We start from the raw sequence: 24,903 nt of genomic DNA on the forward strand, positions 1-24,903 counted from the left end.
CTAGGGTCATGGGGGGTGCTGGAGTCTATCCCAGCTGACTCGGGTGAAGGCAGGGGACACCCTGGACAGGTCACCAGTCTGTCACAGGGCTACATATACAGACAATCACACTCACATTCACACCTACGGGCAATTTAGAGTAACCAGTTAACCTCAGCATGTTTTTGGACTGTGGGAGGAAGCCGGAGTACCCGGAGAAAACCCACGCATGCACAGGGAGAACATGCAAACTCCATGCAGAAAGATCCCGGGACCACCCCGGGATTTGAACCGGGGATCTTCTTGCTGCAAGGCGAAAGTGCTGACGACTACTCCACTGTGCAGCCTCTTCGGTCACTTTGTTCTCAATAAATTACAATGTGTATAAAAATGATTGGACAGTGGAGAAAAAAAAAATAACCTACTGAGGGGGAGTCACATCTACACTCAACAAAAATATAAACGCAACACTTTTGTGTTTATTGTGGGCAGTCTAAGGCACACCTGTGCACTAATCATGGTGTCTAATCAGCATCTTGATATGGCACACCTGTGAGGTGGGATGGATTATCTCAGCAAAGGAGAAGTGCTCACTATCACAGATTTAGACAGATTTGTGAACAATATTTGAGAGAAATGGTGATATTGTGTATGTGGAAAAAGTTTTAGATCTTTGAGTTCATCTCAAAAAACGGGAGCAAAAAACAAGTGTTGGGTTTATATTTTTGCTGAGTGTAGATTCAATCTCTATTTTCCTGTTATTTCTATTTGATGAACAAAATATCTGGTATGCATGAGAAAATACAACTTAAATGAACAAAACTGGTTAGAAATATTGAATTGTCGTACTTTGTTTTTATTCTTCTCCCTTGTCTATGCAGGAAAACACCCAAAGTGACCTCAAAGACAAAAATAATGCTCCCACCCACAGAGAAAGGAAGAGAGACAGTCAGGGGAACATTTCTGACGACAAACTAGCTACAGTAAAATACAAAACTACAAAAAAGCATTAAAAACTGCTGCTTTCTTGTGGAAATCTTCAAATATATCAGAACACAACATTTCTGAGGTGAGTGAGAAAGAAAAAAACGGGGCCACTGATGTCTGTTGAAGAGGTTTATTCAAAAATAAAACTGCCACTGTCCTAACATAGAAGCCAGGCACACCAAAAAACTGTCAAAGCAGCTGCTTACAGAAATCAAACTGAAGCACTGTTTACATTTTAAAATCCTGTCACAGAAACAAATCAGATCAACACATGAGGAAAATCTACTCAGCAAACAGAGACCAGGTCTGGTCAGGTCTGTAATAAAAGGACAGAGCAGCAGAAAAAAAACAACAAACAGGAATGTGGCATCACATTTAAAGGCATGCAGGCCAGAAATTCTGGAAATTAAATTGCATTCAAACGCAAAACAACCAATAACTAGTTCGCCAATTCTCAATGGGGAGGAATATTTTGGGGAAATTTGAGCTCTGGGAGTAAAAGCAGTAGATCGATGCAGCGTCGTTCTCCAGAAGCCATCAGCTGTGCTACATCCCGCCATCATTTACTGCTAAAAGTCAGCTGCAACCTTCACTGCTGCTGCTTCTTACACCGGCTACGTAAACTAAGATGATCCACGCAGCAGCAACGTTTAAAACAAACCCCGACCAAATGGAAACTGATTTCTGCACCGACTAAAGCCTGAACAATCTGAGGCTGCCTGACGACTACAGTCCTGTGGAGAAAAAAAAATCAAACCTGAACGACCGACTAGACAAATACAAAAAGAGCTGCTGGAGGTAAAAGCAGACAGGGTGCAGGGTTAGGGACAGTGAAGGGGACTAATATTCTTCTTCGCTCAGTCGTCTGCTGGTGTCGGGCTCCGGTTTGGACTTGCTGAACGGGAACGACTGAAACAGAAACAGAGGAGTGTTAGTTGGCTGCAGGGGAGGACGGCAAAGATCAGAAATATAAAGCATCTTAACTTTAAGGTTCATGACCGGACAGGTGCTGATATCTGTGGACTGTCTGAACACCTCTGACCTCTCACATCTTTATTATTTTCATGTCTTTAGGTCTAATATTCCTGTGATGCTGGGCTCAGACTACAGGAGTTCTGGGATGTTTTGCTCCTCATCTGGTGTGACATCTTTGAGTTAAAGGTTATCCGTTAATGTGAGTTTAATGATCCACTTTGAAACCTCCTGAGTTGCCTGGAGACTCATCGAGGCTCCCAATAATATTAAATGATTGATGAATATACATTAAATTATAATTAATTATTGACTGAAGTCCCAACCCTAAACAACTTTTCTTTTGGTCAAACACAGGACAGAGGAACATGAGTGTGAACATGCAGACTTCTAGGATTCTTTCTATTTACTATCATGTATATTTTATGTGCACTATCTGGAGATGCTCCCTAAAGCTGCTTCCACGGCAGGAACTCGCAGTTTTAAGGCAATCCGAGCTGCAAAAATCTCCTCGTTTCATTTTTAGGGGAGAAAAACCGTACCGATTTGACACTCTGAAGGTTACAACGCTTATTGGTTTAAGAATAATTATATTTAACAAATATGTAATTAATGGATAGTAATAGACTGCAGCGGCTCCCTTTTCTACGTTAAAACAAAAAAAAAGATATAATCAAACAAAATGAAAGGAATTAAAAATAAAAAATATAATTAAATAAAACTAAAACAAAATTAAACTACATAAAACAAAACAAACAAAATACAATAAAACAAAAAACACTTATTTTAAAAAATGGAATAAAATAAAATGAAATTAAAACAAAATGAAATAACACAAAATCTGATAAAATAAAAATAAAATGAAACTAAAAATGAAATAAAACTAAAACTTAAAAGAAAATATAAAAAAAATAAAATGAAACTAAATAAAGCAAAATAACTAAATAAAACTAAATAAATAAAACTAAATAAAATTTAATGAAATAAAAAACAAAATGAAAAACAATGAAACCAAATAAAAAATAAATTAAAAATTGAAATGAAATGCAAAATGGTAATTTAAATTAAAAAACTGAATCAGATCCACACATATTCTATTCTATTGAATTGTGCCCTTGTTCCTCAATTCTCTGTTCTTATGCATAAAGTCCACCAGAAATTGAGGCAGAAAATGCTCAATTCTCGCTTAAAATTTCACCAAAATTCATGAAATTAAGCATCTGATGCTGCAGATTTTCAAAATAGAAAAAACTAAGACGTGCTCTAACTAGTCTAAGTTGCTGTTTGAATCCTGCAAACACTGACGCCACCTGCTGTCGACCCTGAGTTCCTGCAGTGGAAAGCTGCCTGCAGATGACCAGAGTTGAACTATTTCCTCCTTTACGGCTTCTGCTTTACTTTCTAACCCTCTTTCTCAAAATCATTTTCCAGCTTATGTCTTGAAGTTCGGATGCCAAAACTCCTGCACTCTGAGCCCGGCACACGGCAGCTAATCTTTCTGTCCAGGATCAAAGGCTGAACAGGAAACTAAACCCCGGGGCGACTCTTCAGCTAGCGCTCACTGTTAGCATGGTCTCTGCTCTCACACATCTAACCCTTCAACGGCTACAAACACAGAAAAGCGGCTTAAAATGGTAATGATGTGGCACATGAGAAGAAAAGAAAGCATATCTGACAAAGGCTCTGACGCTCACTCAGCCACACACACATGCAGACACACACCTGAGCATGCTGGTTAAAGGCTCAACTTTAGCTCTAACAGTCACCAGATTCCCAGAATACATGAATAAAAAGCCTGTCAATTCTCTCTCACCATCAACATGAGCTTGTCAGGGGGTTTGATTTTTGGTTACCTTTGGAGACAGTGGCAGAAACAACAAGTACAGAGAAGCGAAGGATGAAAGGACTGAAGGACGGATGACTACAACTTGGAGAGACACTGCGCTGGGAGGCTCTTGAAGACTGATCTCTCGTCAGCTCTTTCTCTCACTTTCAGAAGCTAAGACAGAGGCCGAAGAACTCTGGTAGGTAGGGGGGTCTGGTAGGTAGGTAACGGGTTTAAAAAGGTGTGATCTGTGCGGGTCAGCCCTCTGGTGGTCTGAAGGCTGGCTGGCTGGGTGACTCTAGTCGAACGACTGAATGTGCGCGGGCTGATCTCGTCTGAGCGTGTGCGTCGGTCGAACAGACAGTCGCCCATTCACTGTGGGGGAGGGTTCGGTCGGTAGGTCGACCTCTTTCTCGCTGTCTAACACCAGATGCAGGCGAAGGCTGATCTCAGGTCAGCGCTTAGTCACCCTCCCGCAGGACGTACGCACCGCCAGCTGGCAGACCCTGGGCCTGGGATCAGCTGCGGTGTCAGTGCAGTGCTCAGCTCCCACCACACGCTTTAAAGAAAATATGAAAAATAAACAAAACTGTGCTGCAAAGATGCTCACCGCAAGTCACACCTACCATGGTGTCGATTTCTCATCTCAGCTAGTTTATTTTGTCTTTGCTCTAGCCAAATTCAGGATAGGGAATTCAAATTTATAAGAGAGAAAAAAATCTGACCATCTTCTCTTAACATTTCTCAGCTCAGTAAATCACATTTCCTCTCTTTCTCCGTCAGCCTGAATTCATTCTCAACATCTGACTGCTTTAATCTGCTACAAGTCTCAACAGCTTCAGGCTGAGCAGAGCGTCTGTCCTGTGTTCTCCTTTCAGCATCCGGTGGAGCTGAAAGGAGAACACAGGAGAGAGTTCTCCCTCAACAGACAGATCTCAGATCTGTCCTCTACCCCCCCGCTGCTCTACTGCCCCCTGCAGGGCAGATCTGAGGACGTAGAAGGTCTGGCAGGTCTCCATCTCAGCGTCGTCAAGTCGGTCGGTCGGTCGGCAGCATGGAGACGCTCCGGTGGAGAAGAGTCTAGTCGCTGCCTAGAATGGAGCACCTGGCTCTGGCTAACGTGAAAAACATGCCTGACCCTGAACGCATCATAACATCTGCAAAGATCTAAACCTGGCTGAGCTGTCACAAACAATAACAGACTAAGCATTAGAAATCACTCTGCCTACGCCCTGCTTCAAAGAGACATCAGACTGAGGTTTACCTGTTCCTCTTGTGGTTGGCAGACGGAGATCGTGAGCGGGATCTGGAGGCAGAACGTCCTCTGGGGGCAGAACCGGACCGAGAACGAGACCTGGAGCGACTGGTGGAGGACGAGAGGAACAACGTTCACAGGTTACACTTCAAAACGATGCTTCTGAAGAAAAATGTGAAACTGACCAGGAAGCTGACGACCTCTTGTTCTTTTGTCAGAGTTACGGCTCACATATCAGGATGTACGAAACTGAAGCAGCAAAATCAAGACTAAAATTTCTTCAGAAGGACTCAAGATTTGTCCTGAATGGCTCTAAATGTGTCCTATTTCACTGAAATTAGTCCAAAATGACACCAGTTAGTCAGGAATGACTAAATCTGGACAAAAGATTAAAATTTAGCCAGTGTGACACAATTTTTCCCCCCAAATTAACTAAAACTAGTTCAAACTGACACAAATTAATCAGGAATGACTCAAATTCTGCCTAAAAAAACTAAAATCTCTTAAAGTACTCAAAAAAGTCCTGAATGAATCTAAATTTGTTCAAAATGATTCAAGATTTCTCCAAAATCACTCAATTTTTTTTCAAAGTGAGTCAAGATTGAACTAGAATGAGTTAAAATTTGCCCTATTTCACTGACTCAAGATTTGTCCAGAATGACTAATCCACCCCCCCCCCCCAATTTAACTAAAAATAGTTCAAAATGATACAATTTAGTCAATAGTAACTAAAAATCTGTCCAAAAAGATTCAAATTTGGCCAAAATTTTTCCAGAACAACTGAATGAAATTGTACAATTTCATTTAGCGGACATTTTTATCCAAACATCTGAGAGTAGAGACCACTAAAGCAAGGATGTGGTCAGGAGAAAACTACCTGGAGAAGAGTCATAAAACACGTTCTGTCTTCCACATTTGTTAATGTTAATGAATCCAAACGTTTACAGGCTCCCACATTTTCATACAGCTCAGAGAAACACACCTTGAACATTAGTTACTCCTGAAAAATGTTATTTATAAGAACAGCTGAATGATGCAGAGACAAACCGGTTTACTGTTGTTTCTAAAAGCAGCGACGCTGAAGGAAGAGAGACGTTTAAACCAAGTAAAAGACAGTCAGATCTGAACAGAACCAACCTTCTCACTGGAGTCCTGGACTTGGAGCGAGCCTGAGATCCAGACCTGGAAACAGGAAACACGGCGGTTAATTACAACAGCCGAGGTAGTGAATCCTTCACCGACTGGATGAGCTACATGTCTGATATTCTCCTGAAAAACAACCATCGGTTTGTCTGCTCACCTGCTCCTGCGTCTGGAATAGGATGGAGATCGACGGCGGCTCCTGATAAAACACAACAAAAAACATGAGAATGGACACAAAGGAGGGAAGAAGAAACATCACAGATCCACTGATTACTAGAAAGTACTGTTCACAGTCAGCCTTTCAATGATAACAAGCACATTTCCAGACAGATTTAAAAGGAACAAACTCCTTCATCTGCAAACTGATTCCACAGTCAGGTCTGGTAAAGCTGGATGATAAAATATAAACCATTCAAAAAGAGATTTAGGTGAATGTTGACTGTGCTGCACCTTTTTGTCCATGTAGACTTGCTGTAGATAGTTTTCTTTCCACGAAAGACAATCCAGCCGCAAAGTATTTATCATTCGTCATTAATTTTCCCTCTGTTGAACCCTAAAGAGCACGTCTCTAAGTAATACCAAGGTTTTACGTTAAATTCACCTGTGACAGTCTTTTCTAAAAGTTCATAGCTCCTGTGTGAAATTTGAAAAACAGGAGCAATGCTAATGTGCTAGCCTGTCTATGGCATTTTCAATGTTAGTTAGCATTTAGCTAACAGCAAGTTTTCTGTAATTATATAATTGATGCTATTTTCAGTACATATTTGTGTTGTGCACAATAATTAATGGCTCAACGTTTGTTGATGTGAGACACATGAACACTCTGTAACCTTTTATTTGTCTTATTTCTGCAGTTTGACAGTACTTCTGAATTTACCTGCTAACTCTGAGATGTCTATTGAAGGACCTTTTAGAATCTAGAAATCAGCTCTAAATCCTAGTAAGGGCAGAATAGTTTACGTCACACCAATATCAGAGGTCTAATTTATTACTTTCCTTATTAATGAATCAACCTCCAGAAGCAACGTTTCCTATCAGATTCATGAGGTGTGTTTGATCTACCTGCTGTGGCTTCGGCTGCGAGAGCGAGAACGGTAGCGACGTCCGCGAGACCTGGACCTGGAGCGAGACCGCGAACGAGAGCGGGACCTGGAATTAAAACAAAGAACAAACAGGATCAGCTTCCTCTGTTCCTCTGATGACAAAGACAGAAACAACCGACAACCACCGTCAGACGGATTTTCACCTGCTGCGCCGGCCTCTCTTGCTGAAGCGGTAGCAGTCGTAGGCATAGTGGCCTCGGTCTCCACACTGGTAGCACCGGTCGTTGGGGTCGAACTGGCGGCGGCTCGGACGCCCTCGACCCTTCCTGGACAGACCTGTGGACATCTCTACCCGGACACGGGAACCACAGAGAACCCTGGAGGAACAACAAGTCAGTCAGAGACGCTGGATTTGGAACCAATATATGTTTATTATGATGTTTTAACAGCATGTCATATCATTCACTACGAGACTTCTTCATTAATAAGGGTCATCTTAACTGAATATTTAAATAAAAATAAGAGCGATTAAATTATCTCTTCTGTTTATACGTTTATGTTTCCTGCTGTTCTCCATTTACCTAATCTTTCTCTGTTCTATCACTTTTAGTCCCCACTAAGGTCCAGATCTTAAATTATAGCTTCCCAGATGCTGTTTCAGGTTAATTTGCCTCCTAACTTAGCTGCTAGCCATTAGCGTAGCATTAACCACTGCAAGAGAAGCTAATATACCAACAACAATAATCGTTCTCTCTCTAGGTACATGTGTCTTTTTTCTGTTAATTAAAGCACTGAACATGTTGGAGGATGACAGATCACACAGAATGGAATCAGTTTGCTTAAATCTTGGCGCTCGTTGTAAAATCGTCTCTACTCACTTTCCATCCATGCCTTTGACAGCATCTTCTGCATCTCTGGGATCCTCAAACTCCACGAAGGCGAACCCTGGAGGGTTTCTGGCCACCCAGACGCTCCTCAGCGGACCGTAATAACTGAACGCTCGCTCCAGCTCCCCCTTAGCGGCGCCGTTACCGAGGTCACCGACGTAAACTTTACAGTCGGTGGCTCTGGACGAACTTCGGGACGAGTAGTACGACATCTTTCCTTACCTGCTGGGGAGGAGGAAGTGTGAATTTGACAACCGGACATCCACATTTTATGAACTTTACCAAGGCTGAATAATCTGGGGAAAATTTCTAATTATTATGTTTTGATTTTATTTGAAACATCACTTCTAAAAAGTCAGGCTTCAGTTCAATATTCCCCACCTCAGAGAAAAAGAACTGACTGTTGCACAAGGACGACGGCATAAATTAATCAAACCATAAACACGACAGTGTGAACTCTGGACTGATGTGCTGTAAAATGTACAATTTCTGACTATTAAATAACATCCACATCCATCAACGGGCAACAAGAAACAAACCTTGAAGTTTCATTTCTGGTGAAATTAAATAAAAGTGAATTACGGCTTTAGTCAGAAAATTTAGCCACACCCTGTAAATCTTAAATTAACAGTTTAGCGCTAAATACTTTGATTCAAATTTAATTATTGTTCAAGTTTAAACTTAATATTTATTCATTAAAGGAACTAATCTGCAGAAGAACCTGTTCTGACAGTAAATGTTAGATTTAATCAGTGACTTTCTGCTACCTCTAAACTTTCAGCCCAATAAAAGTTACGGTTTTATGATATCAAGTAATCAAATAGTAACTACAGCTGCCAAGTTCAGGTTCTGCAGTTATTTAAGGAGTGATTTATTTCATCTATCGAGGATAAAATTCCTTCTTTGCTTCCAGTAAAGTCAGAGGTCCTTCTCTGGATGAAGACTATGCAATGTAAAATATAGAAACAAATTTAAAAATTGGTGATAAGGCGCCACAGTGTTTGTTATTCTGTGGTTTTACTAAAGAAATTTGCATATTAATGCTTAAAACCTTACAAAAGTTGTTAAAAATGCAACTTCACCTGACTAGAATAAATATAAATCCTAAGAGCATAAAGCACTATTTACTAGAGTTAAACCTTGCTGAATTTGAACAAAAGTTATGACAATACACATAATAACGCAACAAATTCAAGAATTTCCTGGGCGCCTTTTATGCACTAATTTTAAATTCTGTGTATTATCTCATGCCTCCGATTTATACATTTACAACTTCCTGAACACTGTTTTTCAATTACAGTTTATTTAACAGACACAAAGAGGGAAATACTGAAGCACAATATCAGTTATATGGAAATATTTCAACAACAGAAAGGATTTTAACCACAAACAGGTGCTTTATCTGTTTATTTTTGTAGCTGTCACTGCCATCAGAAGCAGGAACACAACAGATTTTATTTAAATCAGAATCTCAAATCTCTAACAATTAGATGATATTAGTTTTTGATGATTCTCTGCAGATGCACTCCAATACAAAATCCCCACAATCATTCTGGGGTCATGAATTATCCCCTCATTACAAGTAATCCGGTAACAATGCACGTTCTCCCTCTTATTGCACCGTTTATATCTGAAGACCAAACCACCACAGGTTCATTCATTCATTCCCAGTCTGAGCTGCTCTGGCTTTAAAACACGCGGTCTGGAGGTCCAGCAGGTGTTTGGCGCCACACTTCATCTGCAGCTTCTTAAGGCGCCAAACAAACCTCCTCTTTTCTCTGTAAACCGAGATTAATGAAGTCCTGCCTTAGTTTCGGTTTACAAACTCTGCTGTGTCTCTTTACACACGGATTTACAACAACAAGTAATAACTGGGATGTTTTGGTAACGACAAGCAGCTTTATAGACCAACAGATGTCGAGTAAGTCTTAAAATTCTATATTTTTTGATGTACTACCAGCTGAGGACACCTGATCTGCTCTGAATTAAACGCCTCCAGGAAGAGTCTGTGGATCGGTGTAGCCGCTATTACCGACTCCCTAACTCACAATTAAACACGATCTCAAGGTACCGGATAATGTAGAAGCGAATAACTGCGGCAAAAAACACTGAAATGCAGCTACGTGAGCGGTTAGAGCCAGGAATTAGTCGAGGCCCGGCTGTCCGCCTGCTCATAAACAATGGCGGTTAGCACGCGTTAGCTTAGCCTCACCTTGTTCCGCTGATTTCCGATTCTGCTCCGAACAGAGACGAAGTTCTTCCGTCCGAACAGCAGCCCGGAGCTCTAATTTCACCGAACACGGAGGGTTTCTGCGGGTTTTTGGTTCGTTTAACGGCCGCTCGGAGGAACGTCAGCGCGTCCTCCACATGTCTTCAGCTCCTGAAACCAACGGATACCGCCGCGACACCACCGTGTGACTTCCACTCCTGCGCACTGCTGGGCTCACGCAGCGCAGGGGGCGGGGCCTCCGGACGCTTCCGCCACAAACGGAAACGAATTTACAGAGAAATATTTAGATTAATTTAAAATAATTATCAGAGAAAAAAACAACACCCAAATCACATTCTTTAATTAGATTATTAATAATAATGGTTAATAATAACGAAAATATATTCTATTTTGTTTTGCTGTTTAAAGGTTTTCTCTTTATAACTTTTAAATAGCAATAATAAGTTTTTGTTTCAACTTCTATGTATAATTCAACAGTACGACAGCTCGGTACAATTATCCTTTATGCCACATCTGTACATGTATGGAATCACAGGAGTACTAGTAATAATAATCTCTTAAAATGTTGTCTTTGCGTTTCCCTTTGTTTTTTTTTCTTTTTTGTCTTTGCTTTTACTTGATGGACTGAGCTGTCAATCAAATGTCTTGGGGCGGGGCTTTCTGTCCAAGGTGATTAGCATAGACTGTGTAATAACCATTTATTATTGTAAATTTTTATAGTCTATTGTGAGTAGTCAATACCTGGAAAAAAACAAACAAAAAACAGAAAAAAACAAAGGGAAAAAGGGAAACCACAGACAAAATTTACCTTTGTATTTCCATATTTTTTTATTTAATTTTTTTAAATTATTTCTCTTCATATTTACAAATTTATTCTTATTTTTAATTTTTCTTTTATTTATTCCTCTTTATATTTACACAATTATTTCCCAATTTTTAACAGATTTATTTTTTATTTCTTATTTTATTTATTCCTCTTTATACTTACACATTTATTTCCTTATTTTTAACAAACTTATCTTTTATTATGGCACTCCTGTGATTCCATACATGGATGATATTTTCACCATTTTATTCTTTTTGTCTTGTTGTTTACTTCACATTTATCTGACTGCTACGTGTAAAAATGCCTCATTATGAGCAAAAGTATTTATAACCAGGATGAAAATCAGGTGATACTGTTGATGCTTTCAGGTGTAATCGCCATTTTGCTATTCTTACTGTTGACATGCAGCCATATTTAAATTATTTAGCATCAGGCAGTAATTAATGATTATTTTCATTCTGCTGATTAGTTTGTTGATTAATGTTTTGCTCCATTAGTTAAGTTACTCTTAATTGTTGACAGTGAATTCAAATGGTTAAATAATAATGAAAACATATTGCTATTGAGAAATCTGTGATGTTTGTGATCAAAACAGATCAAATAACCCGTGTGTCGACTGTTTCAGCTGAGCTCACACACTAAAAAGTTTTCCATAAAAACTCACACTTTTATCCATGTGCTAACAGAACTGTACAAGGGTTTTCTAATCATCAATGAGCCTTTCAACAGCATTAGCTAACACAATGTAGCATTAGAACACAGGAGTGATGGTTGCTGGAAATGTTCCTCTGTACCCCTATGGAGATATTCCATTAAAAATCAGCCGTTTACAGCTAGAATAGTCATTTACCACATTAACAATGTATGGACTGGATTTATCGTTCATTTAATGTGATCTTCATTTTTCTTTCAAAAATAAGGACATTTCTAATTGACCCCAAACCTTTGAATGGTAGAGTATGTATTGTAGTTTCACTGATAAAAAATGTTTTAATTTATATACACTTTATTTGTTTTGCATGTTTATTTTTTCTTAGACTAGAGCAACTAAAAGTCAAAACTGTTCTGTTTAAAATGGCTCATAATAACAAGCGACATGGTGACATTTTATTATTTTTATGTTCTGACTTTTAGATGTATATTTTAGTGTTGTTTTATTGCTGTTTATTTCTTTATTGTATATTTTACTGCTGTTACTGTATTGTTATTAAGTTATTTTGTTGTTTTTACTGTAAAGCTCTTTGGTCACGCTTTGGGCTGTTATAGAAGGCTATAGAAATAAACTTTGACTGATTGAAACTAATATGTGTAACTGAGCGTTTAATGAGGAACTGCAACACATTAAACTTGTCAGTTTAGGGTCGATACACAATTTTAGTGAATATTTTCAAAGAGCAGCGATCAAACTGAAGCAATAAGAGACGCTAAAACACCATTTATGAGAGCTTAAACTAATACAGAGCATGAATATCTGTATTTTTCCCAGTGAAGGATGCTGTTTTTCTCTATATTTATGATAAGCTTCTCAGAATGTGTGTCAGTTTGGTGCGTGGATTTTAAAAATATTCAGAAAACTGCTAAAATCAACCATAAAATACCTCAAAATATCAACCTGAGGTCTTCAGATGTTGTATTTAGTCTGATTAACGTGTAAAAACTCAGATATATTCAGTTAATGGTGAAATAAACTACACAAAACCTGCAAACTGTCAACATTTGAGAAGCTGAAATCAAAGAATATCAATAAATAATCAGTTTTAGGTAAAATGGTGATAAATCGTCTTGTAGAAAATGACTCAGAAGTGAAATATTCTCTTTTACAGCAGCTTTTTGTGGTTCTGGCAGGTGCAGGAATAAAGACTCAGACACGTCACGCCTTGAAAATAAATAAACTATATTTAAATAAGGTCGACTTCACTTAATTAAAGACCTTCATCTTCTTTCAGTAACACATTACACCTCATGCCATGTTTTCAAAAACAACTTCTGTTTTTTTTCTTGAGAAATTTTTCCTGCATTTCATAAAAAAACTTAAATATCATCTTCAGTTAATTTCTTACAGTAGAGAATAAATGTTTATGTCTATCACATGATATTGGAGTAACTCAGTCGTTATTTCCCTACAAAGATTCAGGCAGAGAGAAATTTTCATCATCACAGGAAACAACTTCACAGAGAAGACACATTGAAGAGCAAGACCTGGGGGAGGATGGGGGCGAACACGAACACGGACACGGAAATATCAACCACCAACGAACAGAAAGATGATCCGGGTGGAGCTTCTGGCAGACGGAGCCTCGGTGGCCGGAGCGACGAGGCTCTGAAAGTTTGGAGATCTGAGGGAATCGACCCGGTAAAGTTTGCCTACAGGCGTCCATCACAGTAGACCATGCTGCTAACACGTGTACACGGGGGGGGGGTTCGTCATGCATGTGCAGAGGAACACGGAGGAGGGGAGGCAAACACGGACACACACCGGGGGGAGGCGGGTGAGGAGGGGAAGGGGAGGGAGGCCGGATCACATCTAAGCTACAGAAACAGCAAAGGCCGAAGCCCGACAGTTAGTACAGAAGTTCATGGAAACATGGAACATTGTCCGGACATTGTGGGCAGTTCTGCTTCCGGAGCCACATCTGGGTCACATCACACCTCAGCAGACCTGTGTGTGTGTGTGTGTACGTCTGTGTGTGCGTTTGTGTGTTTCAGCGACACACGTCTAAACTCGCAGCAGACTGACAATCATACTGGCAATGTTCCTCCCTGTTCCTCCATGTAAACATGCTACTTACACGCCAACTCCTCCTTCAGACGACCGCGTGGAGAGATGAACGACAAACACTGCAGCAGAACAACTGAACCGAGCTCGAGTTGAAGCTGCTCTAACGACAAGGTGTGAACTTTTTTTTAGGTTTTCCCGTATTGCACATTAAAAACCACAATCCTCGAACCGAACTGCAGACCTCAAGGCCGAGCGGCGCAGCTTGTCCTCACATGAATAAATAAATATAGATCTGACCTGATGAGGAGGAACGTACAGAAACGACCAGGTGAGTAACTGAGGATCCTGATGACGAACCACCACGCTGTCATGGAGCAGGTAAAGGGAAGCTTCCTCACCGTGGAAAAGATATCAAAATCTAATCGGCTAAATTCAGCAACTATGTCGTCTACTCTACCAATTTTATATACTGATACTATTCTAAACGGTGTTTAGAAGTACAAAAAAATCGACCTTGGCTATATATCTGCAAGGAAAAGATACAAAATTGGTTTTTATAAAGTTTACAAAGGGTAAACGAATCCAATCCTTCTGCTATCATAAGAACAACAATCACAAACTCCACTTGTGTAGCACTTATTGTCTGAGGGTGTCTGCCATGTAAAGTCCTCACAGATTTATATGAATGCGGCTGATATTAGGCAGTGTAATAATAATAAATCAAGCTCAAAGCTAATCGTTCAGGACTTTATTCTGACTCTGCTTCACTCTGATTTGAACTGACTTGAAGTAATAAACCTGAAACCTGGCAGCAGAGCAGACGATGTTTGTGTTCTGGTTTTTTTCTGTTTTTATAGCAGCCGCTAGTTTTAGTTTCTCGTGAACTTTAGCTCCAAGTCTGTCATGCAAATACTGAGCGACGTGTTTCCACTGAAATCAGCCCGTTATGAAGCTCTGACTCTACAAATGTGTGCAGATTTCCTGCAGCGTTGAAAAGCAGAATGAGACCTTTAGTTCAGACTCCGTTCAGACGTCTGCTGTTTGTTTTGTGCTTTGAGCACAACGAATAAACTACAACCATCCAGTGCTGAACCTCACACAGTGACGCTAACAGTTTGTGGACTAAAAGGAAAACACGACAGCATGTTTGAGTTACATCAGTGCAGCCGGGGCAGTTTGTACAGCTGGAAGCTTCAATACTAGACTTCACTGGAGCGTTTTCTTTAAGGCATTCTGTCTGCTATCGACGAGCGTCTGCAGCCGAAGCATCAGGAGTTTGTTTCCTCTAAATGATGTTGAATCGTGCAGTAGAGACTGATGAAAACGCCGCTAACGCTGGATAAGAAACATGCCACAGTAACGATGGGCCTGAACTACACACTGACTGGTTCAGACGACAGAAGCTCAGAGTCTGACGAGGAAAAATGTCCTTCAGGTTCCTCTCAGACACTTTCTGTTCACATGGATGTCATTTACAGGAGCTTCTGCTCGTTTCCTTTGACAAAGTATACAGAATGGAGATAATGTGAGGATGCCTATACATGCAAAGAAGAACCTTCACAAACCTCCGTCTGACTGGATGCTCTCTACAAACTTCAGGCTGATTTTTCTCATCGTGTCTGAGCTGCTCTGTTCAGCACAAAACCAAACGTTGGTGATGTTTGCGCAGGTTTTTAAACTAGAAGCTCGACTGCTGCTTCCACAGCTCCAGGGTGAATCATTTCCTCATCAGCATCCCCGTTAGCCTGCAGAGCGCTTCCCTCCGTATGTACACCGGTTTCTATTTACAGCGCGTGTGGAGAACCTTCACCTATACTGTGAATTAAACAAGCATCACCTCCATAGAAGAACCTGCTGGAGTAAACAAACACAATGTTGTTGTTGTTGTTGTTGTTGTAAACATTCCACTCCTGTTTTCACACGGCGCTCCGCCTCCACAGGGAACTAACGTGGAGTTTGGAGGGCAGGAACCCGTTTGTTTCTGTTCATCTGATAAACTTTCACTTCCTTCTGCTCACCTGCTGATGAACCTTCTCACCTCTCACTAACACTTCCTCTCACCTTCACACTCCAGCACCTCAGTAATGATCTGGTTAACATGCCTACATATAGCGTGAGTGTGTGAACATGTGTCTGTAATGTTGAGCGTCTCGGACCAGGAGCCTCCAGGCTGCAGGAGCCTGACAGATGGATCTGGTTTCTTGTTGTTTCGTGTGTTTGAACTGAATTTAAAGTAGATTTATGTGTGTGTCGCTGTGCAGTTTTCTTCTGGGAGGTTCCTCGTCTCCCGTTTAAAAGCCGTTGATGTGGCAGTAGGCCTCCAGGCTGGAGAACAGGATGTAGAGGAACCACAGGCCCAGGAACAGCAGAGTGGTGAGCAGTCGGGGGACCCGGGGGCCGCCCAGCTCCCCGCCGATGGAGGGCCGACGCCGGAACAGCAGCACGGCCATGCAGATGAAGGCGAAGATGGTGAAGAGCGTGACGGAGAAGGCCAGCGAGCCCGGATCCACCTCGAACGCCCTTCCTTTGATATTCCAGTAGACGGCGGCCACCGACCAGGCCACGCCGATCCCCAGGAACACGTTGACGGCGTTGCTGCCGGTGACGTTTCCCACGGACGCGTCGGCGTGTTGGTCCTGCATGGCGGCGACTTTACTGGCAAACGTGTCTGTGAGAGGAGGGAGAGAGAAAATCACACAACAGACACACACAGCTGACTGTAATCTGAGTGAATACAGGTAGATGTTGTTCTTTATTTTCACAGATATCAATGGATCAAAGTGTCTGCAGGTCACAGCTTCTGTCTGAACTTAATCATACAAAGCATGGCTCCAAATCTCTAAGCAGACTCTTCTCCTCTGTTGTTCCCAAATGGTGGAACAAACTACCAAACTCTGTGCGTTCTGCTGAGTCCCTTTCTACTTTTAAGAGACAATTGAAGACTCATTTGTTCAGAGAACACCTAGGCACTTAATCTGACTCCACCTTAGGGGTAGAATAAGTCAGGTGGTCCAAAACCCAGCACTTATTTAGCGCTGACAGAGTTGATAAAACCAAAAAAAAAAAAAGGGGGGGGGGGGGGGGGGGTGATCAGTAATTCTTCTGCAACTTGATGGCAACACCTTTGACCAATCACACTTGAAGCACTTTTGCATTTACTACAGGTTTATCCTTATGTCTGAATTCTTGTTTGTGTTGTAGGTCGCTTTGGACAAAAGCGCCTGCTAAATGAAATTGTAGAGTTGTAGAGAAACGAAACAAAAACACAATGCAGGAGACGGAAAAAGGCAACAAAGGGACAAAAAACTAAAAGAAAGGCACAACACATCCACAAAGTGAAAAAAAAAAACATAAAGAGATGCAAAACAACCACAGAGTGACATAAATTAACATAACGATGTATAATAATTTTAAAGAGACACAAAACAACTAAAAACAGAGATACAGCAATGACAAACTGACAGAGAATCACTTTAGACATACACAATTACCATAAAGAGAGACAATATGGCCACAAACATACAACAAAATCCAAAAAACAAATACAAAACAAGCAAAAAAAGACACAAAACAACCATGAAAAGATGCAAAACAATAAAAAGAAGACACGAAACCACAGAGTGTCATAAATGAACACAACGATGCAAAACAACTCTAAAGAGAAAACAACAAACTGACCAATAAGAGACACACATTAAACTGACACAAAAGTACAAACACACAAAGTTACAATAAACAGAAACAAAATGGAACAAATAAAAAAATTAAAAATACATCCACAAAACAAGCAAGAAAAGTCCAAAAATACTCAAAAGACACAAAATAACTACAAATACAAACAAAATATCTAAATAAATAAAACAACCAAAAAGAGATCCAAAATTTTTAAAAGACACAAAATGAGCACAAAGAGACACAAAACAACTGTAATCACCTACAGATACACACAATTACCATAAAGAGTGACAAAATGGCCCTAAACATGCACAAAAAGCTAAAAATATACACAAAAAAGCAAAAAAAGACACAAAAGAACTAAAAGAGCCATAAAATACTCAAAAAAGACGCAGAAATAACCACAAATACATACAAAACAACTAATAAAAGAAACAAAACAACCAAATAGAGATGCAAAAATATAAAAAAACAAAACAAAATCATGACAATGAAACATTAAACAACCAAAAAAGAAAGAAACTGATTATGAGGAAACACAAAAAGACTACAAAGAGACACAAATCGTCTATAGAAACACGAAACTACCAAAACGATACCGGCGAATCAGAAAGAGACAGAACACAACCACAAGGAGAGGTAAGAAAAACAAAAAATACAGTAAACAACACTCACAAGAAAACAAAAAGAGACACACAACAACTATAATGAACCACAGAGGTACTAAATGTCAACCAAGAGATCCTTGCTGGGACTTGTCATGCTGCCAGCCTCCAGACGTTAAATTAAATCTCCTTCCTGTGTTACTTCCTGTATTTTCCCACCCTCTGCTCACCTGGGATGGAGGTCCCCAGAGCCACGAACACCACGGCCGTCACCGTGTCCCTCAGACCCACGGTGCAGCCGAAGTGCGACGCCAGATCTCCGATGATGGCGGTGAGGAGGCCGATGACGCTGATGGACACGAAGAAGCAGGCCCAGCCGTTCCAGTACTCGGTGGGCGGGACGCAGGCGAACAGAACCTTCCAGAACACGGTGAGGAAGTGCATGACGTAGTCGTAGCAGGATGGAAGACGTTCCTCGCGACCCTCCTCGTCTTCATCCCCGTCACCTGGAGGAACATCAGAGGACATGAAGGTTAGAACCACAAGTGACACGATTTAAGGGTTAGGGTTAGCTGATATTAAAACACAAACAACTCCTCAGTGAGATCAAACTTCAGGTCCAAACACTTACTTCCTGCCTGCAGTTACATCTTATGTCCACTAGATGGAGACATTCAGCTACAAATCTGACTTCTAACAGACACTGAGTCTGAATGAATCTCTGGTTCTGAGTCTGTTCATTCATGTTTTCCACTGATAGGCTCTGGACTTAGTTTTCTGACATGCAAAGACCTTAAAGCTGATTTTAGTTTGTTTTTGAAGTTGAGTTCAAGGGATCATGCTCACGAGTGATGAATAAATGGCATGGTGCAGCATCAGCAGTAATGTGGCCATTGCACCGGACCATCGTAGTGAAGACGTTTACAGTTCATCTATGTTACAACCCTCACCTATGGTCATGAGCTCTGGGTAGTGACCAAAAGAACAAGATCACATGTACAAGCGGCCGAAATGAGATTCCTCAACAGGGTGTCTGGACTCAACCTTAGAGACAAGAGTTAGAAGCTTGGACATCTGGGGGAGCTCAGAGTAGAGCTGCTGCTGGAGCCAGTGGAGGTGGTTTGGACATCTGATTCGGATGCCTCCAGGGAGACTTCTTTTGGAGGTTCTTTCAAGCACATCCTCCTGGTAGGAGACCCAGAACCCACTGGAGGGATTATATATCTCATCTGGCCTGGGAACGCCTCGGCATCCCACAGGAAGAACTGGAAAGGATGTCTGGAACTACCTGCTTGGTCTGTGGCCTCTGCAACCCCACCAACCAAATGGATGGATGGATGGAAATAGTTTTTATGTAACATAAGCAGAGCTGATTGTGAAGCTGAATGTTTTACTGAATCCAGTCACAGATTAGACCAGTTTATACCAATGTCAGGTTTTTAATTTATCTTCAGAGAAACACAATCTGAGGTTGTTGTTAGATTCAGTGTTGTAGGTTTTGTGGAAGTTGTACTGGACGGTTGCTGTGAAGAGAAAGCTCTCGATGAGCCAAATGATCTATGATCCAACCTTCACCAATGATCTTCATGTCTGGGTGGTGACTGAAAGAAAGAGGTGGCAGATACAAGTGTCTCCTCCATCGAGTGGCTGGATGGAAGGTTGAAGAGATCTGACATCGAGAGGAAGGTCAGTGAAGAGTCTGTGCTCCATCACAGCTGATATCTTGGAGGATTTTCAGGTACATCAGGTTGGAAGGAGACCTGGGGTAGATCCAGAACTCACTGGAGGGATTATCTATCTCATCTGGCCTACATACTCCTCAGGATCCAGAAAGACCTGCTGAGCTTGGTGCCACCTAGACCCAACTTCTTCTGATAAATGGGTTGGATCCATTTACCAAAAAAGGTCAGGCAGCACTAACATTCTCTTCTGATGAAATTTTACTGGAAAGTACTGTCTCTAAAAAGCAACAATCTATGGGAGCCAATCAAAGTTCAGATACTGTTTGCATGCATAAAAATTCAGATACTGTTTCATGAGTCAGGAGATCAAATGACATTATCTATATCCAGGATCTGTTTTAATCATGTTTTTGTGAAGACCGCTAGAAGAAAACATCACATTCGGCATCAGTCAGCAGCTGGATGATCCAACCTTCATGCTGAGGATCATCATGGTGACCAGAGGACGGTCTGCAGCGACCATCAGGAGAAGAAACAGCAGTTTAACAGTTTACGTAGATTCCAAACTGGACCAGAAGTGTCAGGTTCAGAGCACCACTGTTTTCTTCAACATTCCCGTCTTTGTACGCTGTGAATCCATCCCTCAGGGTTAGACCATCAACAAGGAATTTTACTGTAACATTCTGAGGCATCTGAAGGAAAATATGTCACAAACAACCTCAAATGTGGCACAACAGCACAACTGTAGCTCTCCATCTGCTCTCCTTAATAGATTTAGGTCCCCATTACTACTACTTCTTGTCTAATGAAACTCAAGTTGTAGAGTTTCTGTTTTGATCCTGCATATGGCGTTAGACATTCCAAATGTTGCAGGAGCACTGGGAGCAGAGCGTCGCTGCACAAGGAGAGAGAATATATAGCAGGTTTTTGAACATTTTCAAAAACAAAGTGAGGGCAAGGAGAGGTCGAGGTAAGTAGTTTCCAGGCTTCTCAAGTCAGGATTTAAACGTACAAATACAGAAAATGCGACATTACAGGTCAATATAAGCAAAGTCAGTCGTGTTAAAACAAGCAGTGTTGCCAAAAACTACAGTCCTGAGTTCTTACAGCAGAAGTTATCTAGCATTTAACTCCATGTCCACATCTTTTGCTTACATTTTAAATGAGCACACTGCTGAACATTTAGCATTTTAATTGGAACTTCCTGTGTGCACTGCCAAGATACTGCAAAGACTTGGATCAATACCGGAGCAGACCTCAGGTGAGATGTGCTGAAGAATATTAAACAGCTTCCATCTAAATTAGTGAAACCTGCACGATACAGACAGCAGCTTTAATTGATCTCACCTCGCCAGAAGGTTTAATAAAACCTGGTTTGCTGCTTGTGTCAGACTGTAGCAGGCCGATTATGTCCCGCATGAACACCTGGAGAATTGTATGTAACTATAAATAAAAAGCAAACAGAGATACAGCAAAAATCTGAGATCACTAAGATTCCTCTAACTACAGCCGATCAGGTTGTTTCTCCGGTAGCGGTACAGGTGTTAACAGGCTGGTTTTATTCGTTAATAACCCAGTAATTGACCTCCAATAAAAACACAGCAATAATTAGAGACAATGCTTTAATGTTTGGCTTTAAACTGTAAACTTCTTTATCCAGCTGGAGACATTAAAAGTAAATTCTGGATCAGTCTTCACAAAACAGTGAATCCTCAGAACAAGAACAGCAGCTGAATTGGCCGACTGTTGTTACCGACTGTGTTGTTGCTGACTGTTGTTACTAACTGTTGTTGCCAACTATGTTGTTACTGACTGTGTTGTTGACTGCTGTTGTCAACTGCATTGCTGACCACATTGTGGCCTCCTGTGTTCTTGTTGCAACTGTGTTGTTGACTGTTGTTCCTGACTGTGTTGGTGCTGACTGTTGTTGCTGTTGCTGCCGATTGTGTTGTTGTTGCCGACTGTGTTACTGACTGTCATTGCTATGTTGTTGCATTTGTTACATCGTTGCTGATTGTTCTGTTACTGTGTTGTTGTTGCCGACTGCGTTGTTGCTGACTGTATTACTGGCTATGTTATTATTGACTGTTGTCTCTGACTATGTTGTTGTTGTTGCCGATTGTGTTGATGTTGCCAACTGTGTTACTGACTGTTGTTATTAACTGTTGTTGCTGGCTGTTGTTTCTGACTGTTGCTGCTGACTGTTGCTGCCCACTGTGTTGTTACTGACTGTATTGCTACGTTGTTTCTGTCGTTTCTGACTGTTGTCTCTGACTGTTGCTGCTGACTGTTGTTGCCTTCTGTGTCCTGACGCCTGATTGGTCGCTCCTCCAACACGCTCACCTGCGCTGACAGTAACCGCCTCCACAAACTGTTCCCTCCAGGAATGCGTTCCGATAACCAGCGCCAGGTTGGTCTTCTTAATGAGCTTGTCAACGGTGCTCTGCCAATCAGAAGCAACAACACAGTTCATTAGCAGCTGGTTCCACTGGGGACAGGTGACAGCGGCACTCAGGTGAGACGAGCCTGTTAGGTAAGTTCATCCATCACAAACTCATTAATGTGCTCTGATGACACTCTGAGTTCAAACTGAGAAACTCAATTGAAGACACCAAAAATAATGAACCTACATTCCTGCAGGAGAAAAACTGTTTTGGCCGGAGAGTCTCGATGTTGTCCAAGTGAGAGAGTCTAATGAAAGATGCTTCTGAGTTGCATTATGGGAAATTTGCTTAGCACAAAGGATGGAAACAAAGAAAAATGGTTAGCTTAGCATAAAGAATTGAACTGGGAGAAACAGCTAGCCAAGCTTGGCACTAAGAATGGAAACAAACGGAAACAGTTAGCTTATTCCAACACAAAGACTAGAAATAGGGTAAAACTGCTAGCTTAGCATTAAGATTGCAAATAGGATGAAAGAAATAGCTTAGCTTAGCATAACAAATTAAAGCAGGGGGAAAGAGATGCTTTCATTTTGCTTAAAAAAAATGGAAGCAAGAATGGAAACTGGGGGTTAACAGTTAGCCTAGCTTAGCATTAAGAATGGAAAGAAAGGAAAACAGTTTGCTTAGTTTAGCACAACAACCAGCTAGGTTGGCACAAAGAATAGAAACAGGAAACAGTTAGCTTAGCTTAGCATAAAGGATGGAAACAAGATGAAAGTGCCTGGTTTTGTTCATCTAAAGTTCACCAATTACCAAGTTTATCTTGTTTTTTTAAATCTGAGTATTCATCAGAAACACTGTAAACTGTGCCGTGATTTATGGAGATTAAAGGAAAAAGAAAATGCTGTAACAGGTTTACCAGCAGAGTGAGCTGATAAGGAAATCTACTCCGAAGCACGTTCCATATTTTCCTCACTACTGTTGGTGTTACACCTGCTTAGGATCTGATTTCTCATCCTTTGAGTCGCCTTTCTTCATTTTGGTACAATGAGCCTCCATTTATGTTTGAGTGGTGTTTTGTGTGAAAACTGAGCAAACTAAACAGTGTCTGTGCATCAATAATGAAACATCTACATATGAACTGAGTTTGTCTGCAGCTGCACAAACAACAGAAACACTCCACTCTGTTATGTTGGAGCTGTGAAACACACTCGAGTCATTCAAAAACACAATACGCAGCTCAAACATGGACGCTCCTCTACTGTTTGTTTATTCGTTTAGCAAATTTATCGATCTCCAGTGAACTGAATCTCAAGAGCAATCAAACTGAGCTACATTATTCCTGCAGCTGGTTCACACTAACCACAAATCATATGAGACAAGGACACTTTTATTCGTCCACGAGGGGCCAGTTTAATCAGATGGAGGATGAGGATATTGGATTCTAGTGGACTGTGTGTGGAGTGACGAAACAGCGACGGATCTCATTAATCTTGTTTTGTTGATGCTGTTTGTTTAGCGCTTGTAGCATTTCTGCTCTCTCCACCTGAAATTAATTCTGAACCAATCCATACCTCTGCTGGGTTTTAATTGGCTGAAGACGAGGCGGAGGTTTGCGTTGTCTGCTCCCCGTGTCGAGTTGAACTTTTCCATTTTCACATATTTTGTTTTAATTAATTTCCGCGTTATTTAGAAGAAGAGCAAAGGAGCCTGAGAGGGCTCTGAGCACTCGTTTGTGTTATTTACTGTATTTCTGAGGGATTTACAGCCTGTGAAACACCTACTGTTCTATTAAATACATGCACTTGTTGCTGTTCACATCATTTATTTGGTGCATTTCACCGACTCAGATGTGGAAAACAGCACGAGGGACTTTCAGTTTTAATTTCCTTTAAAGCAATTAAAATTTAGAACATGGCAGCCCTGTGTGGCTGCTTTTATGTGCACAGAATACACCTGAGCCTGAAGCACTTTTCAAATACTTGGACGGCAGCACAGACAGACAGAGTGAAGCCTGAAGACGTGGCAGCTCAGAGCACAGAGTCTGAATTCTGTATGCCTCCACTGAGCTGCTATATCGAGGGAAACTCCCGCGTTATCAATAATTCAAGCCCATATTAGACCAAATGGCTGAGAGGGTTATGACCCGGGCTGAACAGTGTGAGAAGGTGGATTATATAAGAGGAGCAGAAAAACAGCAGCTGCCTCCATGTTGAATCCATAAAACCACTGACTAACCTCCGACTGCTGTTTCATAAAAAGAGTTTTTATGATCAACTGTACTTCAGTCATAAAAATCTTTTCTGTGCGATTATTTTCACAGTAATATTTAGGTGGAAGAAACCTTCAAAACCTGAACTCATTGGTTAGAAAAGACTATTTAGGTGAAAGAAATCTTTAAAACTTTAAATATGTGGACAGAAAGTAAAAGCTTAAACTATAAGTATTTGGACAGAAAGTATTATTCTGGATGAACAAATCTTTTAAACCATAACTTATTGGGTAGATAGTAGTATTTGAGTTTAAAAATAGTCATAAAAGTTTAAAGACACGGACAGAAAGTAGTATTTTGGGTGGAATAACTCTTTAAAACTCGAAATTCTTGGACAGAAAATAATACTTTAAGTGGAGTCAACCTTTGAAACCCTAACTCATTTGTCAGGAAGAACTATCTGGGTGGAATAATCTTCT

The 24,903-nt window shown here is 40.9% G+C and overlaps 2 protein-coding genes across 6 annotated transcripts in view; both read right to left on the bottom strand.

Moving 5' to 3' along the window:
• Window positions 1-1,080: 1,080 nt before the first annotated feature.
• Window positions 1,081-10,532, bottom strand: srsf7a (serine and arginine rich splicing factor 7a). 4 transcript variants are annotated; one of them, XR_002596537.2, is made up of 9 exons: window positions 10,304-10,531; window positions 8,083-8,313; window positions 7,408-7,581; window positions 7,224-7,310; window positions 6,319-6,360; window positions 6,156-6,200; window positions 5,028-5,126; window positions 3,792-4,322; window positions 1,081-1,875 (listed from the first exon to the last, which is right to left on the bottom strand). XR_002596537.2 is itself a non-coding variant. In XM_022212079.2 (8 exons), the coding sequence occupies exons 2-8, from the start codon at window positions 8,301-8,303 to the stop codon at window positions 4,229-4,231; spliced, it is 762 nt and encodes a 253-aa protein (XP_022067771.1). In that variant the 5' UTR covers window positions 8,304-8,316; window positions 10,304-10,532; the 3' UTR covers window positions 1,081-4,228. The 4 variants fall into 4 exon arrangements, 3 of the variants coding, with proteins under 3 accessions (XP_022067771.1, XP_022067770.1, XP_022067772.1); XM_022212079.2 differs by having other exon boundaries at window positions 1,081-4,322; window positions 8,083-8,316; window positions 10,304-10,532; XM_022212078.2 differs by having other exon boundaries at window positions 1,081-4,322.
• A 2,490-nt stretch (window positions 10,533-13,022) lies between these two features.
• Window positions 13,023-24,903, bottom strand: part of LOC110963639 (sodium/calcium exchanger 2-like) — a 219,388-nt gene continuing 207,507 nt past the window's right edge. For both annotated transcript variants that reach the window (XM_051958171.1, XM_051958170.1), the window contains 3 exons: window positions 22,172-22,271; window positions 18,377-18,652; window positions 13,023-16,534 (listed from right to left, as the gene is read on the bottom strand). In XM_051958171.1, coding sequence (XP_051814131.1) covers window positions 16,158-16,534; window positions 18,377-18,652; window positions 22,172-22,271 — 753 coding nt within the window. In that variant the 3' untranslated portion in view covers window positions 13,023-16,157. The remainder of the gene's footprint in view (window positions 16,535-18,376; window positions 18,653-22,171; window positions 22,272-24,903) is intronic.

The sequence above is a fragment of the Acanthochromis polyacanthus genome, chromosome 13 (genome assembly GCF_021347895.1).
Source record: "Acanthochromis polyacanthus isolate Apoly-LR-REF ecotype Palm Island chromosome 13, KAUST_Apoly_ChrSc, whole genome shotgun sequence".
In the NCBI taxonomy this organism is placed as follows: Eukaryota; Metazoa; Chordata; class Actinopteri; family Pomacentridae; genus Acanthochromis; species Acanthochromis polyacanthus.

What these genes read in the sequence shown, in the direction of transcription:
- srsf7a (XM_022212079.2), bottom strand. Translation starts at nt 8,303, where the DNA reads ATGTCGTACTACTCGTCCCGAAGTTCGTCCAGAGCCACCGACTGTAAA. An exon ending in GTCAAAGGCATGGATGGAAA is followed by an intron (nt 7,582 to 8,082) that starts GTGAGTAGAGAC and finishes TTGTTCCTCCAG; the next exon opens with GGTTCTCTGTGGTTCCCGTG. An exon ending in CGCAGCCGAAGCCACAGCAG is followed by an intron (nt 6,361 to 7,223) that starts GTAGATCAAACA and finishes GTGTTTTATCAG; the next exon opens with GAGCCGCCGTCGATCTCCAT.